At 25.4% G+C, this 17,757-nt stretch overlaps 1 protein-coding gene across 1 annotated transcript; it reads right to left on the bottom strand.

The window, feature by feature from the left end:
• Nucleotides 1-256: 256 nt before the first annotated feature.
• On the bottom strand, nt 257-3,706 carry LOC129605379 (achaete-scute complex protein T3-like). Its single transcript, XM_055515100.1, has one exon. It carries the CDS (start codon nt 1,461-1,463, stop codon nt 276-278), a length of 1,188 nt encoding a protein of 395 aa, XP_055371075.1. The 5' UTR covers nt 1,464-3,706; the 3' UTR covers nt 257-275.
• Between the last annotated feature and the right edge of the window lie 14,051 nt (nt 3,707-17,757).

The following is a 17,757-nucleotide window of genomic DNA, read 5'->3' on the forward strand; positions in this document are numbered from 1 at the left end:
GAATTTTTCATCATTTGGATTTTATAGCAAATTTTTTTTTATTCTTTTTAAATAAATTTTAATATTTTAAAATTTTTATTTAAAATATTATTATTTTTTGTTTTAAATTTCACTGGATTGTGTGCGTCTCATTTGTTTCTTTTATACAAAATACTTATGTGTTATAAAAACTTATTTTAAAATTTTAGGAACAAAAATGCTTTACCTATATTTTCTTTGTAAAATTAGTTTTACATTTCTTGATATCTTACAAAAATATTATGGAAAAAAATAAATTATTGTTCCTGCCATGATGATATATAATCTAGGAGCTCTTCATCTTCTGGTGTTGTGTCTGTTATTGAATTATAACCATTATCATATGGTTCAAATTTAAATTGTTGATGTGGGTTATGATTATGATTTTCTAAATTTGGTGACTGTTGTGATAAATAATTATTATTATTATTATGTTGATTATTATGATTTGATCCTATTGATATATCTGATGTATAACTTGGTGCTGGACTAACTGATGCATCTGAATAACTAATATGATTACTCATATATCCATTATCATTTGTTAATGTTGTTGTTGTTCCTGTTGTTAATGTTGATAATGATCCATTAATATTATTATTATGATGTTGTTGATGATGATTATTAATTGGACTATCAGCATTATGATAATATGGTGTTGATTGTGGTGAATTTGTTTCACAATCAGTTATTGATGACCCAGATATATTACTGTTATTACTATATAAACTGCCACCATCGCTACCAATTTCACTTATATTATCATCAATTAATAAGACATCTTGTAATCGGCGTATATATTCAACAGCTAAACGTAATGTATCAACTTTACTTAATTTTTTACTAGCACCACGTCCACCATTTGTTAATGCATTAATAATTGTTTGCGGTATATGTTGACGTAAATTTGCATAACCATTATTTACTTGTTTTACACGATTACGTTCACGTGCATTACGTCTTGCAACTGATGGTGGTAATTCAGTACCATATGGCATATTTGCGTAGGTGTATTTTTTCTTATAAATATTTGAATTATTGTTATTACCATTACCACCACCAATTCCACAATTATTTGACTGTTGCATTATTGTGGGATTACTTTGATTTGATTGGATATTAATGCTATTCATGCCAAGTACTGAATTTGAATGTGTTGTTGTGGTTGTAATTGTAGATAGGGATGAAGAAGATGTTGGTGCTGGCGCTATTACAGCTAAATTTTTTAATTTTTGCGATGTTATTGAATTTACTGGCACTGTTGTGGCTGTTGTTGCGAGAGGTAGTGGTGATACTGATGTATTATTTTGTTCTTGTGTTATTTGATTAAAATTCGATTGTGATATTATTATAAAATTTTGATTATTTTGTAAACTAGATAAATTTAAATTATTACTACGATGTTGATTATTTATATTTATTGGTCTTATACAAGCACTGGCCATATTTTTACTTCTCTTTGATAATTTTTAATACCGTATAAAATTAAATCACTTAATTTTTGTATTTATTGTTTTTTTTTTAATTCAGATTACTTTTTGTTTTAAATCCGTTCAATAATAATAATTTTTTCTGATTTGTTTTTTATTTTATTTTTAGAGAAGAGATGTGAACACTTGCGAAGTAAATCTTAAACTGATTGATCAAGTTCAATTCTCTGCCAATATATAGACCGAAAAATTTTCTTAAAGACATTAAATCAGAACAGGTAAAAAAAATTATTTTTCTTCTTTTTACTTTTATGTCCTTTTTTGCTCTCTTTTATTTAAAAAAATAATAAAATATATTAAAATTAAAGCAGTTAACTCAACGATAACTATAAAAGAAATGAATCCCTTCGTCCTAAACCAATGCATTTTGTATTAAAAAAGAAATAAATAAAAAAAGATCTCTAAAAATAAACAACAAGAAAAAAAGAACATAAGTCCTGCTGAGAGCGTGGGATACAGAAAAGAAAAAAACAAAACATATAACATTAAATATAACATAACATTCAAACAAACATAAACGCACAACCTATTATAACAATATTGCGATGTGTTTCCTACCATCATGTTAAACGTATACCTGTCCAATCTTTAAATCAAGTAAAAAACATACCAATTTCATATAAGCAAATGCAAGATTCGTTGAAAACAGCTCTTATTAATAATACCGCACACTTGCGAGTTTTCCCACAGGCAACAACAACTTTTTAACAGAATAACGAGTAAAAATAACATAAAGATCATTTTAAAAAATTACAATTTGTTTTGTTGTTGTGTTTTTCCATACCAACTAGCCTTTTGTTTAAATTTTTCCTTTCTTCCAATTCCCTTGTTTGCATTGAACATTATGTTGAGTTCAAAATGTATGATCCCCCACCAATTTTTTTAAAATTTTGCTTTTATATTCTCTTTCTCAAGAAATTTATTATTTAAGTTATGCTTGACTTAATATTAGAATACAATATTTTTTTAACATGAGTTTTTCTCTATTTTGATCTCCTTTAATGTTACGCATTCATGTAGAACATACATAAAGATAATACATTTGTACATTGATATTTTACAGAATAAGAATATTCAACGTAAACCTGCTTTTACATCAACTTTGTTACCTTTTATGCTACTCTAAATTATTAATAAACTTTAAATGAGACAAGTTCACCATACCTTTAATTCTCTCTATTCCCTTCAATTTTAATCTTTACAGTTTATCTACCTGTAATTTATTTTGCTTTATCCATTTTAATTTACTATTTCTCTCTTACGTTAGCTTTTAACAGTTTTCTCTCACTCTTTATTTTAACAAATTTCACCACTCACCATAAAAATGATCGTACATTCAAAATACCTTAAATGATAGAATAAAACAATTATTCACCCTATATGGTAAACTTAATATTTTAACCATACCGTTAACTTGTACTGTTAGCAAAACACCAGTCTGAAAGGTATACGAAAAAGGAAAGAGGAAAAAAATAAATTTAATTGTGTGTGTGAATGTAGAAAAAAATAAAAATGAAATCAAAAATAATAAGAGAAAGAAAAAAGCTAAAATTGAAAATATATTATGGGAAAAAACGAATATTCCCGAAGTTCAAGTACACTGTTTGGAAACGAAATATGTTTTGCAATTCGATATAGAAAACAGAATGAGAAACGCGTGCCATAGACGTGAGTCGCATGGCAGCTTCTTCTTTCGTTTTATCACACACTTGCTTACTGTACATGTTAGGTAGAGAAGTTTTTTTATAGACTTGTTTGTGTACTATCATAATTTTATTATTGAGAATGTTGAATTTCCAATTGGAGTCCGCTATTTAACATTTGTATGTTGAATTCAGTTAGGAAGATATTTGTTATACAGCTTGAAACTACACAGATGGTGGTATGATAGCATTGTTGAATAGTCGTACTTATTTTGTGTTCAAGGTGAATTTTTGATTATTTTTATCAAAATAAATTCTTGCTGTTGCAGAGTGTGGAGGTATAGGTAGTAGATTTTCAATTCAATATGTTTCGGTATTTAGCGTGCTTTAAAGAAATTCGAACATCTGCTTGATTTTACAAGATATTTTTTTAGATAATTTTTTTCTTTGTTGGAAAAATATTTTGCCATCTGCATAGAAAAGAGTTAGATTTTTTTTTCATTTTTGTTCAATGGATAATTCAAAGAGCAATTTTAAAAATAAATTTAAACTAAATAAATTTATAGGAAAAACAAAACTTTTTGAGCGTTGATTAAAAGCAGCAAAAAATGAGATTTAATACCTGGAAAAATTTCAAAATCTATTACACTAAAAGTAGAGTTAAATATTGTTAGACATTTAATATTAGCGATTTTTTTAGAAATTTAATGTACATTGTAATGTAAGATAAAATAGTAGTATGACAAAAATCTATTACAAGACGCAAACTTTTTACATGTACTTATTTTTTCCCCACATTGAAATCAGTTTAACAAGTGGTGAATATTTAAGAAAAAATGTTGAACTTGGAAATTTTATTTTTTTGTTCCTTTTTTCAAATTTTATTAAAAATAATTTTAACATTTTAATAAAGTTTAATTTTAACCTTACTCAGCAAAGCATTATGTGTTTTTTTCTTATACGACGTGTAAAATGTAATATAACAGAGGGATCTCTTGTTGCTGTTAATGTTATTCAACACAGTATTTAACATTTGTGATCTTTTTAAAATAGATGTACACTTGTAAAAAACCCTCTTGATTGTATGTAAGCATATGAAAGGAAGAGAATTGAATGTATTTTTAAGGACCTTTCAAAAATTTTTCTTTAAACAGGTTATTTAGTCTGCAACAAAATTTTGAAGATAATTGGTCGCGGATTAAATTTGAAATTCAAATATGACAGTTCTTTTTGGGTATATGATTTCATGAATGTTTGTTGAAAGTTTTTACACATTTTTTTTTTATTGGTTTAAGTTTTTTAAAATATTATTGAGTTTTTTGTATTCTGGTAATAAAATGATCAAAAATAATTGAGACCAAATTATTACTGAAGCATTATTAATTTGTTTATAAATTAATGTTATACTGAAATTGAACGTTTTTTCATTTCATAGTGAAATTTTATTTGAAATATTTTGGAAAATGTGAAAATGTCAATATAAAAATTAATTTTATTACTGAATATATTCCGAAACGATTATAATAATAGGAAATTTTGGAGATGTTATATGCAATATAACTATATTGTATAACAGGATCCTCTTACACAATAAAGTTTTTATAATACGTTGTTAAATTTTTACATACGTTGCTACATTGTTTTCAGGAATTTCAAATTATTTCAAAGTTTAATGTTTTTCTTATTAAATTAGCAATTAGATTAGGATAACGAGGAAAAGACAGTCAAAGGACAACAATTAAATACAAGAAAAAGTTTTTCAAAATTTAATAATAAAATACTATTAGAAAAAATACTTCCAAATTCTTCTCCTTTGTTATAATATTTAAATTTTATTAAAATAACAAGAGCCCGTACAAAACAATATGTATATGCTAAGAAATTTGTTTAATTAATTTGTTACCTCAATTTATTTAAGAATTAATTTTGATCATTTTCTGAATATTATTTATTGATTTTCAAATAACGTAAGAAATAAGGAACACAGTTTTAAATAAAAATTGGCGAGTTAAGTTTTAGATTAAGAATTAACATAATTTAATTAAATTCATTTTAGCTATTTTCATCATATTTAATCTTCAGATATTCTATAAAACCCATTAAATCTGATTATTATAGCTTAATTAATTGGTAAATAGCATTTATTTTATTAATTTAATATTATTATGTAACTAAATTTTATGTTCCATTGCAAAATACAGTAGAATTTCTGCTTTTAAATAAGATAATTTGAAATATGATAATCTTAATTTTTAAATTTAAAAATTTAACATTATAACCTAATAAGTAATTTTATTCTCCAAAAGATATGGAATTATGGATGATGGTCCTTTGTTTATATAGTTTATAAATCTAGGTATTATAAAAATAAAAGGCATTTCTGCAAATTTTATTTGTAAAATAATTTAAATTTTATGTTTTTTCTATTCACAAAATATTTAAAATAATATTAAAGTTATTAACTACAGGATATTAGAAATTTTTTTTTCATTATAGCAATTTTTGTATACCTTTGTTCTGTTGTATATACATTAAAAAATATTTAATTGGCAAGTAAATCTATTAAAATTTTAAAATCTATTTGAAAGTAGCGAAATATTTCGAAAAAAAAAATAACAAACTTTCAATATAATTTTACAAAATGCGAAAATTTTTTCGATTTTCATTTAATATCTAATAATTACGTACATATAAAATATGTTTGAAAACTAAAACTATAATAATTAATGATCGGTTGATCAGTTTAATATTCACGATTTATTGATTCAACTTTCTTGAAAATCTTAAATTATTGTAACATTTTATTCCCTATACCTAATATATTTGTACCTGAATTATACAGGCTCACTTAAATACGAGTATTATATAACAACATTAATACTAACTTTCTTTTTTCTTCATTCTCTGAGCGGTTATTAAAAAATCTTCTTTATTCATATATTATCTTATTTCATTCCAATTTTTTTTTGTTATTTTATTTAAACGAAAATAATTTAATTGCAGTGGGAAACTTTTTTTTTTCTATAAACGAAAGAACAAGATTATACAAGAGTAGTATGAATTTTTATGTATAGAATAGTTTTTAGTATACATATACTATATAGAAAAACGCAAGAGTAATCTAAATAAGCGATGACTGTGTAACAGTATATAAGAACGACGACGACGACAACAACGACGAAGACAAGAGCTTCTTCCTGTCAAGAATAATCTAATTGAAATCAAACTAGAATCCTATGAGATTATTTTTGTTCTTTCTTAAAAAAATGTTTTTCTTATTTTTTTTTTTTTGTATGAAATTTATTTGTATCCTTACAAATAAGTTGGACTTAATATAACACTTACATTATTATGCGTATAACATTTTGTTTTTGTTCTTCTTTTTCTATAAATTCAATATTATCATATCAAATATATAAGTCGTGTGTAAAAGTGTGCATAATATCAGAGTTGAGTACTTTTTTATGAAAAAAAATGAAAAAAATGAAAAAATATTAAGCGTTTCTCATTTTCATTCTTAACTAGAAGTTATTTTTATCTTATTAAGATACTATCGTTATACTACTATAGTATAAATGCTAGTTAGATATTACACTTTATTGAAGAAAAAAATTTTTTTTTTCAGTTTTTTTACTACAATTTGCTTTTGATGTAATCTTACGATGCGAGGAAAACGAAAAAAAAAAACATTTTTTTTGCAGTTTGATTTCTTATAAAAATTTTTTCACTCTTTTTGTAATATTTGCAGATCAAAAAAGATCAGGGTCGCGGATAGGATTATAAAGCAATAATTTAGTAAGCATTAATATGAAAAATGCTCATCAGATGCCGCATTTACAATGATTTTCCGTGCATATACGGTTACATACTCGGTTAATTACAGAGATAAATATGTAAAAATTTAGTGAATGAAATTAGTGCTTTGTGAAATCAGCACCTCACTCCACAAATTCCAGTTTATAGAATTCGTTATTTATGTAGTTTTTATTTATGTAGGTTATGTAGTATATGAAGTTCAAATGGGATCTACTGAAATAATTTTCCTATTACCATCTAATTTTGCATAGATTTTTGATTAATCATAGAGTGGTGAATTCCAAAATATAAGCTAGAGTGGTATACTAGCGCAAATACTGAATTGAATTTGCTAATTTACTTAGTTAAGGTGTATGAGTGTTATTTTTAGTATAATGGAGGATCTTAGAGCATTCGATCTAGAAACTTTAAAAATTTTAGCAGGTACTCAAATTTTGAAATTATTCCGAAAAATTTTGAGTGTTTTCTCATAATCTTTTTGTTTCTACTGTTTTTCATTCAACTTGCAATCACAATAATTACTTTTAAATCGCTTAGGCTGTCTCCAAATTTCCGAACTATATATGTGTTTAGTTTTAAATTGTTATGGAAATTTTTTTAATATTCCTAAATTCTATCCTGTAAAGTTGTTGTTTGCATCAATATCTATTGCTTGATATCAACTAAAATGAAAAAAGAAAACACCAAAAAATTAATAAAAAACAGCAACAACAAATATTCTCAAATCTTAACATTAAAAGGAAAAATAAAAAAAAAATTAAAAAAGAAAAAAAAATCCTTCCATCCTTTTATGTAGGCCGCACTTGCAGTTTTTGAATCGCGATTTTGTTGATTTCGAGCAAAAACCAAAAGAAAAAAGAACATAAAAACAAGAAACCAGTGTATAGCTGAATGTTGCGTATAGAAAATACTCGAAGATACTTTAGATTCTGATATTTTTCATCTTCATCGTCGATCTTCGAAATTTGTTGTTTGTTTCTGTTTCATCTCTCTGTTTTTTATGATATCGTAGATTTTGTTATTTTATTCTTCCTTTTCTACTTTTATTATTATTCCGGTATTCAATCTCATGTGAAATTTTTGATACATGCTTTATGATTCTTTTGTATTATTTCCATTGGACCTGATTTAAAACAACTTTTTTGGTCGTTTTTATTATACATTTAGCTTTGTATACCCTATACGATAGCTTCGTTTCTACACATGTACCTGCATTAATACATTGATCGTATTCTCATAAAAGAAGAATAAGAAATTGGAAGACGGTAGGAAAATTTTCATTCATGATCTCTTTTAAAATCTTTTGAAAAGCAATTCGCAGTGTACTTGTTTAATATATGTATTTTTTGTTGGGTCTTTATTGTAAAATAAAAGGAAGAATCCCCAGTTAATCACAAGTACATACAACAATTCAATAGTTTTTTTTTTTTTTTTACTTTTTATACTCCTCCGTTGTTTTTCAACTTCTTAATATTGTTGTCACTCTTACTTTAATATCTCAGTATATTATAGTAGTTTCGTGTGTATGTCAACAGCATTCATATACATATATAGAGGGACTGGGAATTAAGTTGCAAAAATGAATTGACATGAATGTTGTCCAAGGAACGCCTTCATCAATATTTTTATTTCAAGTGGTTTTCTGAATAAATATGTATATGATATTGTAAAATGTGTACTTGAAATTATTTTATAAATTGTATTCAACTTTAAATTGCATGTATGTATGTAGATATTGAATTCTGACAGATTTTCTCTTAAGTTTTAGAAATTCTAAACTTCTAATATTAAGGGTTGATTTCCTTGTTTAAAACATAACATTAGTTCAGTGATTTTTTTTTGTAAACAAAAAAGAAATACTCGTAAATTGTGAAGTGGGATCGAGAAATGGAATCAAGCTTAAATTGAACTAGTGTAAAATTCTAAGCGATTACCAGCCGGAATATTATGAAGAGGCAAAGTTTCAGCGAGGAATATAGTGTAGGACATGTAGGCACATGTAAAAAATGTGGCGCAGTGGTTCTAGTCTAGTTTAGGAGGGAAAATTTTAGAATTCAATCATTAAAGGTTGAGCTCTTATGCAAGATGTCCAATTCAACAGAACTTGTCAATTCATTTAATTTATACAATTTGTCATAAGAGAACTAATCAAAATGGGAGCCTTCTTGAAATATATAAATTCAATTGTTTTAAAAGAATTTTTGTAAGCGATTTAAGAACAGTTTCCAATTAAAATTTTAGCCATACCGTTTACCATACCTATTTAATATCATACAGTCTATTTTCTTAATCAAATTTAAGCTTTTTTTTTGAATACCCACAGATATACAGTTCATTATGAAGCTGCAACCTGCCTAGAAATTTTCATGATCGGTTAGTCCTATCACAATCATATTATTCATTGTAAATTGTTGATATACATGTACATAGATTGAAAACTAAGTATGAATGAAACGCTTAAGAAATTCAAATAACATAAAATATACATTTTAGTACTGGAACATTACATTAAAACCCCTTACATATATATTGAATGTAACGCATACATTCTATATATACTTATATAATATTATATAAGTTTATATTATACGCCAACATTATGTTTATGTAGATTGAATAGAATTATTGAATTTCAAGAGGAAATCAATTTCATGTTTACAATAAATTTTTACAATTTTAAATGTTTTATGTAATTCTAAGTACCCATGTCATTTATTCTGTTTTTAGTTGAATTGTCGAAGATGTCGACACTTCCTTGTAAATATAATATGCAAGTATAAGGGAATCGATGATTCTGTTTTCTTATTTTTTATTTTCTGTATATTTTTATTTGTTGAAATCTCCAATTTTTTTTCCCGTAAATTTAACAGCGAGAATATTACTTTATTGTCTTAGGAAATTATGCGAAATATTCAACTTACATATTTTTTTTTTTTTTGCTTTCATTTAAATTTTTGCATTTTTGAATGTTTTTAAAATCTTATATAAGATACAAAAGAAAGAAATTCATCAACAAAATAGCGCCATTGTTCCATGAAAGAAACCAATCTACAATATAGAAAGCCACAATAGAAGGCAAAATTGATTGAGTATCAGCAAGTGTGTGAATTTGATTATATTGATATTTTTCTTAAAAGATGTGATTTAATAATTTTTGTCTTGAATTTATTTATTAAAAATTCAATGAACTTTAAGGATAAAGAAGACTAAAAATTCAAATATTAAAATAAATAAGAGAAACAAAAAAAAAATTCATATGAATTTCATTTGAGTAAAAATGATAATAAAATAACTTGCTTTAAAAGCTAGTATATATAGGGACATACCATTTAAGTTGGCTGAAATGAAATTCAAATCAAAAATAAGGTAAAATTTAAAATGTTAACGCGTTTTTTATTCATAATGTATTGAGAATAATGAAAATTTTTTTTACTTTATTTTAAATAATTTATAAAAATATTATAGAAGAATATGGAATGCACATAATAAAATTGTTAATAAACTGTATAAGAATTCATGAATCTCAAGAAATCTTAATGAAAAAATTCTGGTAATAAAAAATACACTTTCATTTAAATTTAAGTTATAGAGCGTGTGACATATCCAGTTTTTCTTATATTTAAAATAGTTTTTTTAACCGAAATTAATTCCTAAAAAAATTAAACATAAATACACGATACTTGATAGAGGATCATTAACAATATTTCGGTATAGTTACAGTGAAAGGAGTCTGAGCAGTCGGGTTTGTCAAGCGCTCGAAATTTGTTTCATTCTTAGCTCTTTCCTAGCTAAAATGATAGGATTGTCGATTTTTTTGCACTCTTACCTTATGGTTATGCGATTTTGCAAAATTAAATTTTGAGACTTGAGCTTGTACCGTAACTAGATCTCATTTTTCGCTCTCGTAGTATTTTGAACAGGGTTTCTATGCAAATAACATTTCAAAGTTTTAAAAAATTATAAAAAAAGTTTCTGCTTGAGTTTTATCCTTTATATAGCAGTTACAGAAGTATCTTATTTATCAAACGATATGTAGATTAAATACTAAATTGAAGACATAGATGTTTTACCCTCAATCATATTCGTTTAACATTCGAATGCGAGCAAAATTTATATCAAACACAAAAAATATTTGAATTTCTAGTGCAAAATTTGGGAAACTAACCGGAATTTTATATTAACCGTTTAACAGATGATATGCTAACGTAAATTTTCCTATAATTTTAATCGAAACATTCTACTAAATTGGTTTTTAATTTTATTGTAATTTTCAAAATATCAGACTTATTTTAATTAAATATTAAACTTAATGTATTCTCGTAATCAGCATGAACAAAATATGAAAACCGCAACAATGTATTTAGGTACACATATGTATGTAACAAAAAAAAAACATTGCAAGGTGCAATTTATAAATTTATTAAAAATATTTATTGTTAGCACATTTTTTTCATAATTATTTTCTCCCAACTGCTTTCAGTGCCTACCTTATACAAAAATAAAGTCTCTAAGTTACATTAAACTTACCATCAACACGTGCTTTTTAGCACTTTTCCAAAAAATTTTTGAAAAAAAGTGCTTATTAGTTTCACTCTGTCCGTCCGTCTGTCCGTGTGTCTGTTTACAAAACTTCTACACCCTTGAAGATAGAAAGCTGAAATTTTGTACGTACATAGATTTTTACTAGGAACTTATTTTCGTAGAACAAAATTTTTATCTATCTCCCCCCCTTTAGAAGTTATACCCCCCCGAAACCCTAAAAATCCCATTTTTTAACTATTTAGTGCAATGAAACCATAAGGATTTTTCAAATTTTGCAAACGCAGAAAGGCAGTGGCTTGCTTCCCCTAGCGGGGTATAATAAAGGTTAACTTTAGAAAAATAAAATGGCCGGTCAAATTTACCGTTATCTAAAGTCCGTTTTTCCAAATTTTTGATGTCGTTTATTTTCTAGACCCCAACCTGCAGAAGCTTGAAATTTTATGGGCTTTTAGATATTAACAAATAGTTCATTTCGTTGTAAGAAAATTTTTTTCCATCTCCTTCCCCTCTCAAGTTATTGCCTCTTGAAATTTGTAAAATTTGAATTTTTGACACCTTATATTTCCGAAACCACAAGCTTTTTCAAATTTCTATAAACACAAAAAGCTAACGGTAAATTCCATGACATTAAAAAATATAATTATTTTTCTTAACTCACATAATTAAACCTTAAAATCGAGCATTATGTTAACCCCTCTTTATATTAATTTTTGCTTTATTTCAAAGACTGCATGTATGTATCATCCTAAATATATGCAATCCTAGAAAGAGTTTTGTATATGAATGAAAATAATTTTTAGAATGTGTGATAGGTATACATAGACTGTATTTAAAAACAGAATTTTCACTTGCTGAAGGGAAAAGTGCTACAATACAAACCATTGGTTTGACCCAACTTTATTTATATTAAAATTATTTTATTTACAAGAAGTCACAAAATCTTCAATTACTTTAAAATTTCAAATAACTTCACACTTCAATTGTAATTCAATACAACATAAGTATAATTGAGAAGACGACCTTAAAATGTGGTGTAGGTCAGTGTTATTCTTTTATGAAAACAAGCAAACAGCAAAGAAAAAATCAAACTGGCTCCTTTGGATTCAAAATTACCGTTCAAATTACAGTAAGGAATAAAAAAAAACACAAAACACAAAAAAAAAACGATTACAAAAAGCACACGCCATTGAATTTGATTAAATTACTTTTAGTGGAGCAGCAACAGCAGCAGTGTAGATTGACGCTTAGCACGATTTTAAATTCTTGTTTTTTCCCCCCTTTATTTTTTTTTTTGTTTTTTACATTTTTAATGTAATTGTTTTTCATTTGAAATTGTGATAATTTTAGAAACGATTTTTTTTCATTTAATCCTGTTGTAATTTTATCCCGGGCGTAAACTAATTTTTACGCAAATTTTTCTTTAACACTTTAACAAACACAATGGTTATTTTGTTTTTCAGTGCCGCTTAAAATGTATTTTACGTCCATACATACAAAATGAGAAATAATGAAAAAAAAATTTTAATACGCAAAATTTCATGTTTTTTTTTTATTTTATTTTTAATGGTTATAGAGAATTCTAAAATTGTACCGGTATATTTTACAGTTTTAATTTTTATTTTTTTCTTAAGCTGAACAAAAATTTTTGAAATTAGTAATTTTTTTTTTTATTTTGTTTTTTAGTTGGCAAAGAATAGCTTAATTAAAACTTCTTAAGAATTGAAAATTTGGAATTCAATCAAAAAATTTTTCTTGAAGTGAACGAAATTGCAAAAATATAACATTTAATTTGAGCTAAACTAATATAGATTTCATTATGGTTTAAATTCATTTACAAGTTCGTCACATAATTGGACCTTATTCCTTTAAAAGTAATAAAATGGAGTTCGTGTTTTAAATAAAAGAAATAGTTACAGCGCCAGGATAAATCATTTTTGTTGACATATGTATGTTAATCCGCATGAGATGTGTGTGCGCTACAGTATGGCGCTACAAATCATGCGGCAACTGAAAATGTGGCAACTTTTTAAAATTACAATTTGGCGGATATTTGGCGGATACAATTTGGCGGACAATCAATATTTAAGTTGATTTTTGAGAAGTGGAGATGACTGCCAAGGCAGTTTGATATCTCACAATTATGGTTTTTCTTGCTTAATTGAATGTAAGATCAATATACCATGCAACTAATAACACACAAAAAGTTTGTCCAAAGTTGAAAATTTGGGATACACTTCATGAAGAACATGTGTGATAGGAGTATAACCCAAATCTGTTTTGTAATATAAATGTAGGGGTATTGAGCTTTTGACATATACAATCATTTTTATAGAAACTTAATTTTTCTTTTTTTTTTAAGGTGTAAAGCTGAATCTGGTTTCAACAATTCAAAGACTATCAAGTTTTAAAAGTCATATTATTACTCGATTTAACTTTATAAATTAATTATAATTAAGATTTGACTTAAATAGTCCTGCGAATCAATTTTAGCTCGCTAGCTCGCTAAAAATGCTAGTTAAAGTCGTAAAATTGACTTAAAATTGTAAACAGTTCAACTTTAGTAAAGCGATTTTTTTATAATATTTTTACTCCCCTCTTGCATTCTCATTTCAAATTCTTCAGTTTTGCTATAAGTAATACATATTGCATACTAATTTGCATATTTTTTCATTATATAATAATTGATAAAGTATTCGTATAATGCAAGAAATTTTTGCTTTTCTTGTTATTCTTTTTAATGTTCCGTGGAATATTAATGCAACATAATAGAGTCATAAAATGTAAAAATATAAATACATTATGACATTTATTTGCGTCATGTTATGTGTTTCATGTTCTTGTTACTTGATTCTAATTTGCATTTTATTTATAGATTTAAATATATGAAACTAGTCTTTTTTATGAGATCTTCATAACGAATTTTTTTATCGGAGAATTAAAACAAAAAAAATACTGACCGTAGTAATTAAAATTATTTTCTTTATTTGAAACAAATGGTAAAGCTATTCCAATATAATTTCTTATTTATTTTAATTTTTAATTAGTAAATGGAAATAGACCACTGCAAATTTATCTCGTAACAATTTTTTCACACAAATACCGAGTTATCTTATTAAACTCTTACAAAACTCTTACAAAAACATACTAAAACCAGTACTAAAGCCAAACTAAAGCCCGAATTTAATTTATTAATTTCACATTGTAGGGTTAATTTCTATGGAAGCCTATGAGGTCTGTTGCTGCTATTGGGCGGTTGAAATACTTGCAGCTTAAGAAAATAATATTGAATGTATAACTGTTGATACTCTGAGTGATATTAAATCCTCAGAAGAGATCATCTAGAATGTAAATTCAATATTCAAAAGAACACTTAAAGGATCATCCTAAATTATTATTGCTTTATATTTCAGTTCCTATAAAAGCACCATTAGCCAAATATATACATATAGCAATGTTACATACATATAACATTACATACTGATCAAAATTGGCTGCCCTTTAATTAGATTTAGTTTCTAAAAGAAATTAGTTGCGCACCTTTAAAAAATTAAATACAAATCGTCCACTTTGACTGTCCATCAGAATACGAATACCAATTGAATTAATCATTAAATTCTTTTTTTCAGATTTTCATAACTGTACTTACCTTCGTATATCCTTATTTTATGGGATCTATATATCCTTTTGAATATTAAAAATATTTTATCATCGTTTTGGTTTAGCTACCGTTCATTTTAATAATAGTAACTTAGTAATTTTACACTAATATTTTCCATTTACAATCCTTATTTCATTATCCTTTTTTTAAATTTAACCAAATATAATCCTTTTTTTTTCTAAATTCTTAATGAAATAAAGTGAAATCCATTCATAATTAAATTAAAAATCCTTAATTGATTTTAAATAACCCTTTTAAATTTAAATTAAATTAAATCGAGCCAAAAATTTACCTCGATACTTTTTATAATAACATCAGTCATCATGACCATCAGTCTTAAATCAATTTTAATTTTACAACCAAAACATTTTGACCTCCCATTTCAATTCAATTTATTTAATTATAGTGGATTGGATTAAAAAATTTTTTTTATTAATTTTATTTTCAATTAAAATTGGTCTAATTCTTAAATGATTTTTTTTGGGCTTTATAACAATATATACTGTACATAATGATTTTATACAAAAAGAAAATATTAGAATTATGGGATATAATATCCTAGAATATAATTCTAAGCGCCGAAACATATAGTATTGTAACATTAAAAGGCAATTATAGCCATTTTATGGTGGGCATCACAACAATTTATAATTTTTTTTTTTTAATTTTATCACGGTTCCACCTCAATTTAGTTGTCTTATGAAAAATGGGAAAAACATTGTATGTTTTCAGTTTTAATATTTCATTGGGGTGTTCTGATTGAGTATACTTCATGAAGAATTTCAATTTTTATATGAAACTTTTTATTTATGGCTTGAAAGAGAATGGAAAATGGAGATTTTTAGTACCGGCTCAATTTCATCTCAATTCAAAGTATGGAGAAAAAAACAATCGGTCAAAAAATATAATAAACCACTAGCTTTTCCAAGGAAATTAGGTTTCAGTTACTAAAATGTGTGACAAATTTATACATATTTTTCCTTGTATATTTAATATTTAATTGATCGTTAAAACAGAAGAAAAGTCATGACACCTGTACTAACAATTAAATTTTAAGTTTTATAGTCATATTACTTAGAAAAATACTGGCACTTTTCAAATTTGAATATAGATCAAATTGTATATTAATAAATAACATTGTAGAATATACATTAGAAAATATACAAAGTGGCGTTGATCACATCCAATTTTTTATGATAATTGTTAACTTTATGTATTATGCCCAGAATGACCACGTTCTTTTAAGACCACCGCTGCTAATATTCTATCTGGTACTGCTTATAGTTTCTTTCCTTCAATAAATTTTCCATTATTTTTTTTTTCTAATTTTTATTATATTTTTGTACAATCAAAAATTAAATATTCATTGTGCATCTTCTTGATTTGATAAAATTTTAATTAAAATCAGTTATTGGCTCATTTAAAAATTAAAGCGTAGTTATACATATGTACATATTTTTAATTTAGAGAGCTAGCTTATATTAAATGGGAGCATGTACAATTTTATGTCTTTGATTATGTAATATAATAAATTTCATTTAAAACAAATCATAGCATTAAAAATATTAAATTACATGTAATCATGAGCAATTTATTTTTAAGAAAAGAAAAAACAAACTATTTATTACTTAATTTGCATTGAACTCATTGAAATTTTTATTGAAATTATTCGAAGGTGGTTTTTTTTTCTTATACCAATACTTCTTCTGACATCTAGCGGCACTAATCAAAAGAAATCATTTTTAAGTCCAATTAGAAAATATTGGAAAACATATAATCAAATCTGATTAAAATGCAGTTAAAATATTATTGTGGTCCTATTAAGGCATCCTTGTTAACATTTTTTTATAAATTTTGATTGTTATTCTAATTTGTCTTTTATAAAAATGCATTTTTCAATCTGCTTATGTATCCTTATATTGTTTATTATATAAAATATGTTGGCTAAACTATTTTTGAAAATATAAAATTTATGTTATTTGATTATGTCACATATAATTAAGAACAAAATGCACTTAAATAAGACGCTTATAACCTTAAATTACGCGATTGCAAACGTTGTGCACATACTTATATGCACGCGTTCAAAACAACATTGTCTTCAAAAATTCTGTTAAAAAATTTCTTATTAGACATGATGCTTATAAGTTGTGCAAACGTAAATGATTAGGACTTTTGGGTATATAATATGCAATAAAGACTTTTTTGTCCTTAAATAAAATCTTAGGATCATTGGACTTAAATATATTAAATTTTCTTTAATTTTGTAAATAATTATAAGGTAATTTTCACTTAAAGCTATACATATTATTGCTAATGATATAAAAAAGAAAAGTGTAAAAATAATATTTCTCTTTTAAAATATATCAAGGTGTTATACATAACAAACAAGATGCTAAATAAAAAAGCCGCCGCTGCTGTTATAATTCATTCGCCTTAAATACAATAATTTTCACTAAAGGCTAAAAATATAAAATAAGAAGCTAATATAGAATTTTATAGCCTGTAATTAGATAACTATTGCGATATTTAAACAAAAAAGAGAGAAGCAAATTTTTGGGGGTATATATTAAGTAGATGTTATCATTAA

Source organism: Condylostylus longicornis, unplaced genomic scaffold, assembly GCF_029603195.1.
Source record: "Condylostylus longicornis isolate FDR11 unplaced genomic scaffold, ASM2960319v2 ptg000013l, whole genome shotgun sequence".
NCBI classification, from domain to species: Eukaryota; Metazoa; Arthropoda; class Insecta; order Diptera; family Dolichopodidae; genus Condylostylus; species Condylostylus longicornis.